This window comes from Sciurus carolinensis, chromosome 15 (assembly GCF_902686445.1).
Source record: "Sciurus carolinensis chromosome 15, mSciCar1.2, whole genome shotgun sequence".
NCBI lineage: Eukaryota > Metazoa > Chordata > Mammalia > Rodentia > Sciuridae > Sciurus > Sciurus carolinensis.
This window is the reverse complement of record NC_062227.1, coordinates 3,605,718-3,622,294: the sequence shown is the minus strand read 5'-3', so window position 1 is coordinate 3,622,294 and position 16,577 is coordinate 3,605,718. Positions and strand designations below refer to the sequence as shown.

The 16,577-nt window shown below is 38.9% G+C and overlaps 1 protein-coding gene across 1 annotated transcript in view; it reads right to left on the bottom strand.

Moving 5' to 3' along the window:
- Cep192 (centrosomal protein 192) overlaps window positions 1–16,577 on the bottom strand; it is a 94,545-nt gene that overhangs the window by 43,721 nt on the left and 34,247 nt on the right. The window contains exons 16-19 of the mRNA XM_047526411.1: window positions 16,078–16,208; window positions 7,516–8,335; window positions 7,312–7,435; window positions 1,695–1,863 (exon numbers count right to left, since the gene is read on the bottom strand). Of these exons, the coding sequence (XP_047382367.1) occupies window positions 1,695–1,863; window positions 7,312–7,435; window positions 7,516–8,335; window positions 16,078–16,208 (1,244 nt within the window). The remainder of the gene's footprint in view (window positions 1–1,694; window positions 1,864–7,311; window positions 7,436–7,515; window positions 8,336–16,077; window positions 16,209–16,577) is intronic.

The following is a 16,577-nucleotide window of genomic DNA, read 5'->3' as shown; positions in this document are numbered from 1 at the left end:
CTGAATATAACAAATTCAAACCGCACTATTATAATCTCAAGCAAAATCATAAAGGGATCTAGATGGCATCATCCCTGTGAAAAGGAGCTGGTTTACACAAAGAAAGTAGCCCGGCAGCTGTGAAAAGCAGGCTTGCATAAAATTATAATCACTGTTATAAAAAGAAGTATAATATGAGGGAAATAAATAGGTGGCATACACCAGTTACACCTGAAAAATTAACACAAAGGACCAGAGTCAAGTGATTTTGTTTTTAACTAAGGGACTTATTTATGTAAACTTTGTAATAAAAATCTAAATAGATGAGTAACCAAGGAGTGGGGAGCAAGCTGTCAAGTGAGGGGACACGAGGTTGCCCCCCACACCCATGCTACACTCTCTTGAAGATGTGAAGACACTGATTTTTGTGCCTAAGCTTGTGTGGTTCTACTTTCGTAAGTATGAAGAACAGCCCAGTTAACGCTTCTATACTCATTTCTTTGTGATGCATGACCTGAGGGTGACATGCCCACCTCTGCAAGATGGACCAGCTGGACTTTACACACAAGATCATATTTAATCCTCACTGGCTGTTACTCATACTCGGTATGGAAATCTCTCCTGGACCAAAGCTTTAAAAACAAAGATACTGATAAAGACAAGATGATTTGTTGGTTAGTAACAATAAAAAAAGTAGGTATTTGGGGGTCAAATACTAGGAGACAAGCACTGCCCTCACACAGTATTCCTTCTCATGAGTGAAGAAACATGTTGGGAGACTTAGTCTCGTCTGAGAAAGCACAGAGGACAAGTTATCTGCTGCCATCACTCAGTTCTTAACCACTATGCTGAGAACACACACCACCTGAAAGAGCATCCTACGAAATGGATGTAATACTCCACACAACACTGAACCCTCTATGTAATGGATCGGTGGAAGAGGTCTACACTGCAGGCCCACAAGAGTCACATTCAGCTCCTTCAGAAACTGACTTCTGTCACACTGACAACACACACACACTACAATGCCACCTCAAGACAGGCTCAACCTGTCTCCTGCCTGAACGACTACAAGAGCCTCACACCAAACCCGATCCTAATCTTGTTCTGCCTGACCCTCCACCACACAGCTGCTGGAATGAGCTTTTAAAACAGGCCATGCTAGCGTCAGTCAGAAGCCTTCGCACCAAGTCACACAGCCGAGATTCTCCAGTCTTGGTCCCGCCTTCTTCCGCCCTTCTCCCCTTCCCAGTCTGAGATTCGCTGCAGCTGCTCCGTGCCCTTGGAAGACCTCTGCTGCAGTGCACAGCTCACAACGCCACGTCTCCCTCCATCTGTTCCTTGGTGTCCCCTGCTAACTCCAAGGAGCTCTGAAAAATCAGGCTCCAATAAACTCCCTCTCAAAAACCTGCTGGACCCCCCACCCTGCGGTGAGCCGCAGCCCAGAGCCCGTGGGCGCCATGGTGCTCTCCACCCCAGTGCACACTGACAGAGCTTCGGGGGCAGGCTCTGCAGTGTCTGCACCTCTAGTGCCCACCCAGCACGCACAGCTGTTCCCTCGCCTGCACACACACACACACACACACACACACACACACACACTGATTCACTCTGAAGGTCAATCAGCTGCACAAAGCTCAGAGGCCTGCACCTCAGTCTGAGTCGAAGAGCAAGCGCATATGGCCTTCCTAAAGCAGCAGTGCCAGCACACCCACCTTGCAGTCCTCTCGGCCACTGTCGGCAGTCGTGGGAGGACAGGTGCTCTGTTCAGAGACGTAAGTCAGCCTGCTCATATCAGTATGGGAACACACCAACCGAGACAGCTCGCTCTCAGAAGGGGACTTCTGGTGACAAGCTGTGGAGTCAAGAGACTCCAAAGCACACCTGAAAAAGAAATGAGTACCAAGATGGAACCATCCACCCCTTTGCTGCAGCCTGCCTATAAACTTGGAAGTAATTCAACCACAGGTTCAATATTTACATTTAATTATCTAAAACTGTAAATTATTAAAAACAAACAAAATTGTAAATTATATATTCCTACTGAATGACCTATCTGATAAGTTACTGTAAAATAAAAATGTGGCATTTTCAGTACTAAACATCACATGCAGACAAAACAATATTAGCTATTTATTAAATAAAAATGTTTTATTTACCTGATATAAAACAATTAACAAAAGCACTAAAAATTCCTGCCCTCAAAGAGCAAAGCACACATCTATAATCCAGCAATTTGAGAGGCTCGGGCAGGAGGACTGCCAAGTTCAAAGCCAGCCTCATCTACTTAGCAAGGTCTTGAGCAACTTAGCAAAACTTGTCCCAAAATTTTAAAAAAGGGCTGGAATTGAGGCTCAGTGGTTATGTGCTCCTTTATGTATGTATATATGTACATTTGTATGAAAGGAAGGAAGGAGGGGAGGAGGGGAGAGGGGAGAGGGAGAGAGAAGAGGGGGAGAGGAAGAGAGAGGGGAAGGAGAAGAGAAGGGAAGGGAAGGAGGGAGGACCAACCAGAGGAGGGTTGGAAGCATAGCTCAGTCAGTCGAAGTGCCCAAGGCTAAGCCTGTGTGAGGCCCTGGTTCTGATTCCCAGCAGCAAAAGCCAAAAGGAAACACAGGAAATACTATAGGATTTTGTCAGAAAGGAGTTCAGAGAGCCTGGCATGGTGGTACATGCCTATCATCCCAGTGAATTGGGAGAATGAGACAAAGGATCACAAGTTCACAAGTTCAAGGCTAGCCTCAGCAACTTAGTGAGACCCATCTCAAAATAAAAAATAAAAAGGGCTGGGGATGTGGCTCAGTGGTAAAGCATCCCTGGGTTCAATCCCTGGAACCAAAACAAAAACAAAAAGAAATACGTAGATGAGGGCAAATAAATGCCCCTATCAAGTAGGACAACTGAGTGATTAAGTGACATGTTTCAAAAACTGAACTCTGTGACTGTGTCCTAAGGAAAAACTAATGATAAAGAGACCAAAGGATATGTCATCACATTGTTGTTGATAACAAAGTAGGCAATCTTAAATGTCACAGAGGAGGAAGCAGACTAGGGAAATTATGGCAAAAACATACAATAAGACACTGCAACCATTAGAAAAACATGCTACTATGGCTGGGAGCTAATTCAGCGGTACAGCATTTGCTTGGCCTGTGTGAGGTCCTCAGTTTGATCCCCTGGACTGCAAAAATATAATGAAAACAAAAAAGCCAATAACATGCAGTTGAATACTATCATTTGGCTCACAAAGACTTTCATGACATATTTAGTTTAAAAAAAGAATTAGTGATAAATGTGAGACCCCGCGTGCATTTAACACTGACAAGACAATTTACACATGGAGGCATCACTTCTACCTCACTCTGTTCTTCACCCACCAGAGTGCCCAGCCCAGACACGAGGAGGGGACAGCTCACTGCAGCCACAGTGCGAGAGCACAGGGGAGGGAAAGCGCACCAAGCTGACTGCGGTTTCCACACCGACTGAGCGCTCTGCCACTCACTTCAGGTCAGTCCTGGACTTGAGAGCATTTTTATCCCTCGCTTTTTTTTTTTTTTTTTTTGCACAATGTTCAGAATACCCAGCTAGGCAATGAACACACAAAGATGATATTTAAATTTTAAACATTTTTTAAAAGTCCCAAATTAAGATAATATTTTCAAAACACTTGTTAATATGTTTTTTTGTTTTTGGTACCAGGGATTGAACCCAGGGGAACTTAACCACTAAGCCACATCCCCAGTCCTTTTTATGTTTTACTTTGAGATAGAGTCTCGATAAGTTCTTCAGGGCCTCACTAAGTTGCTGAGGCTGGCTTTGAACTCACAATCCTCCTGTCTCAGTCTCCCAAACTACTGGGATTACAGGCATGTGTCACCATGCCCAGCACTTGTTAGTAAGTTTTTAACCAATGGAGAAAAAATATTAACCAAACTGCTTCAGGCCTCCTTTAGCTCCTGCATGACGTGCGCCTATATGGGTCCCCATATGAACACGTGCAGCTAAGTGCACCCCCCATGATAAGCAGGATAAAAGTTCTGGGTCACCCGAGCTTGGCCCCACTAATTGACAGGAACAAATGCATTTAAGTCAAACTTCCTCAAGGAATGAGAAGTGAACTACAAGAACACACGTAGGGTGGGAGGAAAGAGAAATTTCAGTAGAGAAGCCAAACATCAAATGAATCTAAAAGCTGCCATGTAGGCGGCCACCCTGAGACTCAAAGGCAGTTCTGAGATTAGTAGCTCTAGATTAGCTCTACTGAGTGCTGGAAACTAGCTAGAAGCCAGAAGCCCGTCTAGCAGGAATGACAAGCAAGAACACTTACCGGATAAAGTATATTCACCAGGGAATGCTACCACTGAAAAGATGAAAAATCCTGATCAACATTTTGCCAGAAATATAAAAGCCTGGTGAAGCAATCACCTCTGAGAATAATGATCACAAAGCAGAAATATAAACGATAAGGAAGAGATAGATGAAGGAACTGGGGACAAGAAGGAAAATCAGGAGGAAATGGAATACAGCCAGCAAGAATAGGAAAAAGGGTAGAAATATCATACCCGTCTCATCACAGTTAAACAAACGTATAAGAAGGCTTGCAATAATAATAAATAGAAAATTAAAGTGCACAACTAGTGGCAATAAAAAGTATATTTGATACCATAAAAAATCAGTGGTAGAAAGGATAAATACTTGAACAAACATTCCTTTAGAGGCAAGGTAGACAAAAATGAGCAGAGAAAAGGGAATGTGGTAGATCAGCAAAGGGAACATTAACTAATGGTGCATTTCAATGGAAGTGAGAGTAAACAGAACACAAGAAAAACCAATGAGAGAAAATGAAACTTCCCTTAGATGATAGAACCGTACATGCAGTAGTCACTGGATCCCAGCAAAATCAACTGAAAGAGACTGACACATTCATTTGAAGTTCATGAGAGAAGTCAATGGTAGGAATATAAAAACAAGCTACAATTTAGGTTTACACAAAAATGCAAATTATGTAACAGAAGAACCGGTTAACAGAAGGTGGCATATCAGTGCACTGGAGCGCTGTCCAGCAATAAACACGTGGCACTACTACTACACACAACAGGGACAAGTTGTAAACTGTTCAACGGAAGGCGCCAGACACAAGAACACACTGTCTGGCTCCACTTGTTTAAAACCAAGAATAGACAAAACCACAGAGACACAAGAGAGTGGGTTCCAGGGTAACAGGAGGAGGAGCAGAACTGACTGTAAAGAGCAACAGCTGGTTAAGGGGTGGCAGCATTTCTCCATTCTTTTTAGGGGCAGGTGTTTAGTGTAAATATGTGTCAAAAACTCACTGAAATTCCAACAGCTGTGCATTTTATTGTATGTCAATTATACTTCAGTAATAATATGACAAAAGCGCACCCTGGGAAATCATAAAATTGGGTCAGCAGTGAGCCAAAACTTGACTGTAAGCTTCCCTGCCCTTGATAACTGAGGTTAATCTACACGCAGACACTGCCCAAAAGATCTCAACCAGCATTTGCTCTAGTGACTGTGGCAACAAAAAAAGGTGCCAACCAAGCTGGCCCTCCTCCGCGGCTCCAGTTCAGAGCACACTCACTGTCCTACACTGACACCTTCCTAAGTCCCATGGTTCTGCCCAAGGCTGAGAGGTAGGGTGCCATTGCTTGGCTAGCGTGCCACGTGGAGTGAGCTGACCAATTTCACTGTCATCTCAGAAAGGTAAACATGATGTCATCCTTCAAAGCATGCGACCACACTCCAAGTGCCTGAGAAAGGTCACTATTCCTCAAGTTATGTCACCTACTTTAATAAGATTTTCTTAAAAGTACAATTTGAAGGAGAAATTCATAATAAAATGTGTTTAGTTTTTATTAAATGCCTCTGAAAGTCAAAAGCAAAGAAATCAAGATGAAACTGTAAAGTCCACCAGGGGAAAGAGACTGCAGAAAACACTGTCAAGAGCCAAGAGATCAAAACTGTGAAATGTGAACAAAGTGAAAGAGAAATGGAGAAAGAGCCAGTGCTGGCACAGCGTTCAGCTGCTCTGACTGTGAGGGCTGACGAGAATCCACACCTGTGACGAACAGCACTGGCCTCTACCCACAAGGGCACCCATGTCAAGATCCTGGTTGTGACACTGCCCTGTGATTCTGCAGAAGGTTATGATGGGGGAACGGGATCATGGATTCTCAGGCCCTCTCTGTACCATTTTTGAAACTTCCTGTGAATCAACAAATATTTCAAAATCAAAAGGTTTTTCAAAAATTGGGAGAAAATAAACACAGAAGTCAAATAAAACAGATCCCTCATATGCATCACCAGAGTTGCTGGGTCTGGAGGGAACGCAGCAGGACAATGCCCTAATCCACACGGGGAAGAGCACACTGTGAAATAGGCAAAGCAGCGATGGGAGTCGACAAAAAGATGCAGGTTATAAAGAGGACTAGACTTGAAAAACAAATCTTTGGCCAACTCTTGCAAAAAGACCTAGTCAATTCAAAAGCGGTGAAGCGTTGGTCGAGCATATTAGTCCCCCATCCTGGAAAAACAAAACCAAAAAGACACTGCTTAGGGGAAGAAAGTGTGAGCCAAAGATTTAAAACACGCCAGCATGTGTCACAGGCAGGTGATCAGACCTGCTGGGTCAGATGACTTCTAATGTCCTTTAAAATCAACTGTAAATAAGTAGACGTGCACATGAAAGTGCTTCAAAATAAGGCACCCACAGTAGTCACTGAAATGAGGACCCAAGCTCTCCATTGCTATTTAACTCTAGCCAACCCATAACATATTTCAGATGAATATGCAAAACTTCATTGAAAACTTAGGAAATAGTTATTAGATGACTTTGAAATCCAGTATTTTGAAATAAATCAAAATTATATTTAATATTTTGATAATTTCACTAGTTAGGCAAAATTTTTCATTTATTAATCTTTTGAGAGAAACATGAAAGATCTCTTATAAAGCCACTAAAGAAAACATACATAATATTAAAATTTTGAGAAAAATTATTCATCAATGTCATTTAAATAGCAATTCACAGTAAGATACAAAGTATATTCACCAGAAGTATTAAACAGACCATGAAAGACCCACTATGCGGTCTGCAAACTACTTTTCTTTAAAATTCAGAAAACAATTGTAAGTGAAAAAGCACAGTACAAAAGCTGAAAGAGAAAAAAAGAAATCCACAAAGTATTTACAATGGTTACCTTTGAAAAATGAACCTATAAATGGCAAATGTTTCTTCTTTATACCTTTTTCTAATTTTCCTATACATAGCACATAGTTATTTTTAAAAAGAAAGAAAAAGTCGGCACCTACCCTGATAAACTGGTTCCAGAAATTTCACTGGGAGAAGAATGACTGAGTGGTGATGTGGAGGGTCTGAGGCTCTCCTGGTCCTCTGAGCCTGGTCCGCCGTGCTCGGCAGAGGCATGTCTGCAATCTGTCAGAAAGGTGCGGTTTCCAGTGAGAACAAAACAAGACTCCAGTTCTGTGGAAGGGGTCAGTTACTCAGGCACTTACCCACATTTGTAGATGAGACTCTGCAATGCTTTTCAAAAGTCACATGTCTGTCACTGCTGCTTGTTTCGCTGACATTCTCTCGTGGCCTCTGATTTTCCCTACTAGCTTGCATTTCTTCACATTCTTCTAAGAAGCACAGAGGTGTCACTCTGGGGCTCCTTCCTGATGAATAACTATGAGATGTTGAAGTGGAAACCGGGGCAGCTTTCTCATTGCTACCAATGTCTGATAATTTGTGGCCAGTGGAACATGGCTTCATATCAACTACTGCACTCTCCTTCTCTCTTCTGTTTGTAAGAACTGAATTTGAAGAGTTTACTGCTGTAGACGATTCCTGACTCTCACCATTTTCAACATAAAACAGAGCTGCTGGATTTTCTTTTGGTTCCCTTACACTTATATTAGTAGTACATGAATCAACTGTATGGATGTCTTGAATAGTCTGTTCTTTTGGCAATGACAAATCCCAAATATCAGACATGCCAGCTCTTGAAACATTTTCCAATCCACCTTCATGTCTACTAATTTCTGTTTTTGTTAGATATTTCTCCATATCAAATGCACTGGATCCATTACTTTTTTCTGAATCGTTAGGTACAAAATGAGACACCGTGGAACAGTCCTCTTCGTCATCTTCTTGCAAAGTTTTGTCCTTTGCTTTATTTTTAAGTGCTTTCATCATGGCAACAAGCTGGGAAGGATCCGTACTAACCGAAGCATCTGCGATGGCTGAAGCAATGGTGCTTATCCTGAGTATAGAATCACCACTATCATGTAGCTTGTCTTTGCATATTGGGAGTTTATTTTTCTGGCATGTGTCCTAGAAATGAGAAAAGTTACATCACCGAGATGGACCTGACTTCCATGGACTTGTACATTCTAGTCGAATCTTTATTTACAGCATCCCCTTAACCATGGGGTATATTTCAAAACTGTCATTAGATGGCTGAAATCATACTGTGATGAACCCTAAGCACTGTGTTTTCTCCTACACCCACACACGCACAGACACACACACACACACACATATGATAAAGTTTAACTTACAAATAAGGCACGGCAAAAGATCACTAGAGAAACAGGGAGACATACATAATGTTAGGGGAAAAGATTTGATTTCCAGAGACTATAGTCTCTAAAAAGTTTCAAGCAAACATAGATAAACCCACAATGAATAACAGACAAATATGCTATCTTAGCAGGAAATGTTAAAACTGAACTCAAAGAATAGCACAGTAGTTTTAAGAATGCAAGCAACCTGAACATCCTGATCTAATAAATCTCTTCTACGTGAAACACAGAAGAGAGTCAACAGTCACTGTGACAGGCAGTCTCTTCAAGTGCACAAAAATGAGCAAATGCTGAGCCATCCATCACATCAAATTTCAAAGAATTAGAACCAAAACCCCCTGATCACAGTATAAATGGCCTAAAATTTTTCAAAAATGGCAAAATCTCCTAAATGCTTGGAAACTAAACAATAAACTTTTTAAAAACTCATGGGCCTAAGAAATTAGAAAATATATTGAACAAAACAATAATGATAATATGACATCAGAAGATATGGAATGAAAGAAAAAATATATATGAATCCAACCAAAGCTCTGTTTTCAGGGAAATTTATATTCTTAGAGGCATATGTTAGGAAAGTAAGGCAAAAAATCAATGAGTTACACACTCCTCTCAAGAAGTCAGAAAAACAATAAATTCTATCCACAGAAAGTAGAAGACCAGAAAGTACGAAACAGAAAAACACAGACTAGAGAATAAATCAAACTGATAATTTTAAAAAACTGAGTACTATCTGGTGAGACTGACCAAGAAAAAGAGAAAGAGGCAAATAATCAGTATTATAAATTAAAAAGGAGACAAAGTTTAAGAACCAAAGATAATAAATGATCACAAGAGAATATTATGGTATTAGAGCAGTAAATTTTCAAGTTTATATGAAAGATTACAATCCCCAGAAAATTACAATTTAATAAATATGACAAGAAAAATTTAAATATCAGCTATTCGGAGGAAGGCTGTAATTCCAGCTGCTCCATGGTTTGGGGTCAAGCAGCAGGAAAGCTGCTTCTTAGAAACATAAGACACATACCACCCAACAAACTCCCAAAGCCCTGATTAGAGAGCTGAGCCCCTACCCCTGGAATTCCCCTCGTATAAGTCTGCAGCAGCCCTACCCTAGGAGTGCGCTGATCTGGTTTGTCCAGACAAAATTTCAATGGAGAGTACTTCCCATTCCATCCTACCTTACACTGGTGAGAAGGGAAGCAGAGAGGTATTTTGATGAATTTCAATTTTAGGTCACTCCAGTTAGCCATTCAGTGCTGGGAATCTACTCACACACTACGAGTTCCCAGGGCACAGATCCGTGCTGCTGAACTAAACGCAGTCGAGATGGTCAACTTGCTCCAAACACAAATTAACCATATGCAAACGTCAGTGATACTAAAATATAAAGAGAAGAGACAAAACCCCCAACCTAACAACCAGACCACAAGTAGGAAGAGCTGGTGGTGGGGGGTAGTGGGGATGGAAGAGGTTCAAGTCCCACTCAGACATCCTCAGCAAAAACAAGAGAGAATTAACACAAAGCCTATGGACACACCTTCAAGGGGTCTCAATCTGGATCACTCTAGGACAGGGTGGAAAGAGAAGGCTGTGCCCAAAAAAAGCCAACACTTAAGAGTGAAAGAGAAATTCATCCAAAATGATGCATAAAACCCAACATAGGAATACAAGGCATATGAAAAAAACAAGACAACATGATGCCTGCTGAAGTTCATAATTCACCAGCAAATGACTTCCAAGATCCCAAAGTGAATGAAATACCAGATAAAGAATTTGAAAGAATGATTATAAACTTGACCAAGAATTCTAACAGAACAGAGAAAAATAGATAAATAAATTAAGGAAGTCAGTTCAGGATAAGAATGAGAAATTCAATAAGGAGATAAGAGATATTGAAAAAGTACCAAACAAATCTTAGAAATAAAAGATACCACACAGGACCTCAGAGCTGGAAAACAGTGTGACTGGATTTGAATATCCAGGCAGTATTAAAGAAATACTATACTAATTTCATTAAGAATATAAGCACCCACGTCCAGAATATACAAGAACTGTGGAACAACACTGAGAGACCAAATTTAAGAATCATTGGAATTGGAGAGGGTTGTGAAATACAGGTTAATGGAATGGATAACCTCCTTCAGGAAAATAACAGAAAAATTTCTACCCTTGATAATGAGATGAATATCCAAATAGAGGATGCATTCAGAACCCCAAAAGAGAAAAAAAGAAACTTTCCACAACAGGTTATGATTAAAATGTCCAACATACAGAACAAAGAATTTTAAGTCTCAAGAGAGGAGTTTGGATTGTAGCTCAGTGGTAGAGGGCTTGCCTAGCACGTGTGGGGCACAGGGTTCAGTCCTCAGCACCACAAAAAAATAAATAAATAGGTATTTTTTTAAAAGGCCTCTAGAGAAAAATGTCAGGTCACATTTAGAGGCAAGCCAATTAGAACTACTTGAAATTTCCTAGTGTAAAATTCTAAAATCCAGAAGAGATTGGAATGATGCATTCCAAGTCCTGAAAGAAAATAACTTTCAACTAAGAGTGCTATATCCTGCAAAACTATCCTTTGGAATCAAATTAAAAAATTAAAAACTTCCAAGATAAGCAGAAACTAAAAGAAAGTCATGACTACTAAGTTGGCACTACAGAAAATACTTAAATACTTCGCAGAAGAAATGAAAAATAAATCCCAGAGCTCATAAATAGACAAATCGCATTTGAAGAGTAGCTAAGGAAATGAGAAATAGGAACAAATTAAACATTAGAAATAAATCAAAACTGTAGGAATTAATGAACATCTCTATATAATAACACTGAACAGAAGTGGTCTCAACTCTCCAATTAAATGACAAAAGCTGGCAAAATGGCTTAATAAACAAGACCCAATTATATGTTGTTAGCAAGAGACTCAACTTACAGGCAAGACAGCCAAATGCTGAGAGTGAAAGGATGGAAATTGATATACCATGCAAATGGAGCCTGAAAACAAGTAGGAGAAGCTGCTCTCATATCTGACAAAGCAGACATTCAACCCAAAATCAGCAGAGACAAAGAAGGTGACTTCATACTGCTAAAGGGAACAATCCGACAGGAAGACAATGATAGCAAATATATATGCCCCAAACATCAGTGTACCTAATTACATAAAACAGATATTGCATGAATTAAAGACTCGGCCAGACCCCATTACAATAATACTGGGTGATTTTGACACACCTCTCTCAACAAAAGATAGATTATCCAGATGTAAACTCAGTATAGACTCTTTAGATGTAAAATATATTATAAATCAAATAGACTTAATAGACATCTATAGAATATTTCATCCAACAACACTTTCTTCTCAACTGTTCATGTAAACTTCTCCAAAACAGACCATATTTTAGGCCACAAAAGCAACTCTTAGAAAATAGGAGGAAAAAAAAAAGATATAATTCTTTGCATCTTAGTTGATCATAATGGAATACAATTAGAAATCAACACCAAAAAACCCTACAGAAACTATGTAAACACAGGGAGATTAAACAATACACTACTGAATGATGAATGGGTGATAAAAGAAATGAAGGGAGAAATTTAAAAATTCTTAGAATCAAATAAGAGTGATACCCCATACCAGAACCTTTGGGACACTATGAAGGTGGTTCTAAGAGGAAAGTTTATAGGTATGAGTGCCTACATAATAAAATCAGAAATATCCCAAATAAACAACCTAATGATAAATCTCAAGGCCCTTGGAAAACAAGAGTAAACCAATTCCAAAATCAGTAGAAGGAAGGAAATAATTAAGATCAGAACCAATATCAGTGAAAGTGAGAATAAAAAAATACAAAGGATCCAATGGAATGAAGTTGGTTCTTTGAAAAGATAAACAAGCTGGATAAGCCCTTAAACAAACCAAAAGAAAAAGAAAGAAGACCCAAATTAATAAAATTAGAGATGAAAAGGAGAAATCACCACAGACATCACAAAAATCCAGATGATCATTAGGGAGTATTGTGAAAACTTATAGTCCAATAACCTGGAAAACCTAGAAAAAAATATACATTTCTAAACACAAGTGACCTGCCAAAATTGAATCCAAAGGGCACAGAAAACCTAAAGAGACCAACCAATAACTAGCAATGAGATGGAAGAATTAATAAAAAGCCTTCCAAAAAAGAAAAGCCTAGAACCAAATGGATTTTCCGTTGAATTCTACCAGACCTTTAAAGAACTAATGCCAATGCTCCTCAGATTATTCCATGAAACAGGGATAGGACACTTCCAAATTCATTCTGAGAAACCGATATCAACCTCATTTAAAAAAAAAAAAAGATATGGACCCATTAAGAAAACTTTAAACCAATATTCCTGACAAACTCATATGCAAATATTCTTAATAAAATATTAACAAATTGAATTCAAATAAATATTAATAAGATTGTACATCATTACCAAGTTGTTTTTATCCCAGGGATACAAGGATCCAAAAGGAAAGTTACAAACAAATTCAGCAAAGTACTAGGTTCAAAAGCAACATATAAAATCAATAGCTGGAAAGGAAAAATACTAGAAAGAGACAAACATCATTACCTTATGAACATGTATGATTACACAAATGGTGTGACTCTACTTCATGTACAACCACATAAAAAGTAAATATTAAAATAAAGATACTGTGTTCATCTACAACTATAAAATGTATTTAAAACAATGGATCAAAGATCTAGGAATGAGACCAGAATCTATGCAACTCCTAGAAAATGTAGAGTCAACACTCTCATAGACACATGCGAAGACTTTCTCAGCAGGATCCCTAAAGCTCAGAATGCCAAGAATATTTAATAAATAGGATGGTATCCAATTCAAAACTTTCTGCACAGCAAAGGATACAATTAAGAAAGTGAAAAGAGAACACACAGAATGGGAGAAAATCACTGCTATCTACTCTTCTGTCAGAGGATTAATATCCAGGATATATAAAGAGCTCAAAAACTTAGCACCAAAAAAACAAAAAAATAAAAACCAACCCAATTAACAATAACAAAAGAGCAAATGAACTAAACAGACCCTTCTCAAAAGAAGAAATATGAATGGCCAACAATATATTTTAAAAATGTTCAATATCATCAGTAATCAGGGAAATACAAATCAAAACTACACCCAGATTTCCTCACTCCAGTCAGAATGGTACCCATCAAGAATACAAATAATAATGCTGGAGAGAATTTGAAGAAAAAGGAAAACTTTTACACTGTTGGTAGGATTGTAAATTAGTACAATCACTATGGAAATCACTATGGAGGCTTCTTAAAAGACTAGGCATGGAACTACCATACGACCTAGCTATACCACCCCTCCTAAAGAATCAAAGTCAGCGTGCTATAGTGATACATGTGTACCCATGTTTACAGCAGCAAAATTCACAGTAGTGAAACTATGGAAGCAGCCTAGGTGTTCATCAATGGATGAAAGGATAAAACATGTGGTATGAATCTCATGAAAACTGAAGGTAGACCAGTAGAGCAATGAAAGGCTCTAGGGAGAGGGAGGAAGGAGGGCAAAGGGGAAAGGCTGGGGAATGACACTGGCCCATTCGCTGGTGCACGTATGAATATGTAACAATGAATTCCACCATTATCTACAACTACTGCACCAATTAAAAACAGGGGGAGTCAATAAGTAAATTTGCTGGATATAATGTGAGTATATTAAAAAAAGAAAACAAGAAACTATATTTTGAATAGTCACAACAAAGTTAAGAAAAATACTAAAATGTTTCAACAATTTAGGAAGAAATCTAACAAGAAATAAAAATATCTGCATGAAGAATTATAAAATATAGACAGATTAAAACAAATAAATTGTGCTGGGGTTGTGGCTCAGTGATAGAATGCTTGCCTGGCATGCATGAGGCCCTGGGTTTGATCCTCAGCACAGCACATGAATAAATAAATTAATTAAATATAGGTCCATCAACAACTAAAAATTTTAATAAAATAAATTTAAGACTCTATCCACTTTATGGGTTAGAAGATTCAGTATTATAAAGATGTCAATTTTACTTTTCTATAGATTAAATGTAATCCCAACAACAGTTCAACAGGGTTGCTGGTGGATTAGTTAGCTGGTGTGTGTGGAAGCTGACAATCTGATATTAAAATCATGTATGAAAATGTAAAGGATTTAGTCTATAGATACCAAAATTCATTATAAAGCAACAATTTTTTCCAACGTCATCACAACACCAGGTGGACAAGGAGGCCAAAGAAACAACAGAGAATGTAGACACAGGTCCACAACTTCATGGATATCTGATTTATGATCAGATAAAAGCATGATCTCATCAATAAATAAAGATAACATTAAATGAAAAAGCAAGTCCAGGACAGGGAGGAGATATGTGAAACACTAGCAACTGGCAAAAGGCCAGAACATGTAAAGAATTCCTACATCAACAGGACGAACAATCCAGTACAAAAATAATCACAAGACTTGAATGGGGACTTCATCAAAAAAAAAAAAAAAAAAAAAAGCCTGTTTGAAAACAAAAGGCCAGTAAATGCACAGTACTCAACTTCATCAGCCATCAGAGAAACGCACATCTACAAAGTGTTGTAAGGATGTGTGAAAACAGGAAACATCAAACACTACTGGAAGAAATCTACACTGGTACAAGCATTCCAGAAAAAAATGAAGGAACACAAACCCTACAAGCTATCAGTCCCACTCAGTGAACACCTCACAAGTGTGCACACTGCCAGCAAGACACAGGCACCAGGCTGTTCACAGAGCATTATCTTATGATTGCCCAACACAGAAAATACAGTGAATGAATGTCCACTGCAGGATAGATATGTACACTGCAAGTATTCATAAAACAGAATATAAGGGCTTCGCTACCTGATGAGCATGAGATGAAGTGAACACACTCCATGGCTTCTTTCATATACAGTTCAAAGCAAGCAAAGATAATGCAGCACCAGAGTCAGGGCAGTGAAGAGCACAGTGTTCAAGACAGGCAAGATGTTTTCTGGGCTTTCAGCAATGATCTCCTTCGTTCTTTTTACTTTATTATTATTTTAAGTTAGAAATAAAAGCTTATTTTGGCTCCTGGTTCCAAATGTGGAAGGTCAGGGGACTGCACCTGGTAAGGGCCTTCTTGCTGGTACAGTCCTGAGGTGACACAGGACATCACGTGGCAAGACACAGGGAGTGTGTGTGTATGTGTCTCTCAATGTTTTCTTCTTGACCTGGGGTGTATGCGGTGTACCAGTTGTGATTGTTAATTCACTGTATATTTGCTTTATAAAGTTTTTCACATGTATATTATAAATTAATGGAAAAAATTAAAATAAAAGGACGCTTGTTATAAAACTGAAGCCAGGAAAATAAAAACACAGGTAATATTGCTTATGTTTTTCTCAGGTAACCTTATCTGAGACCTGTAACAAGATAAGCTTAGCTTTCTTCAGGAAGGGTATGAGCTACTACCTCTGTTTTTCCTTTGTTGGTCGTTAATGTCACATCATGTTCATCCACTAGAGAAATGCCCTCCAGTGCTTCAACCTGAAGGGTAACTGATCCTTCACTTGGCTGTGTCTGGGACTGTTCATCTAAATCTCCTGCAGGAAACAAATGTTACTTGACTTACAATATGCATTATCTCACAGAACAGTCTGGGATACGAATTAGTCAAAATGATTAATTGTCAAGGAATAAACTTCATACCCCTAACACAAGTTCTCCTTACTAAAACAGCAACTGTATAGCCACCTGGACAAAGAACAAACTTTGAAGAAGACTGGATTTTAATTTCTCCCTTGCAAACACTCATTTAATTTGTGTGTGGTGCTCAACACTCTCAGTTGTATGCTACATGTCCAGTCAATATATTTTTAATAAATTAATGAAACAAAAACATTTATTTAATATTTTTTAACTTTAAACATTTCACACTGATTCAAAAGCAAGTACTTCTTAAGAGTAATAGG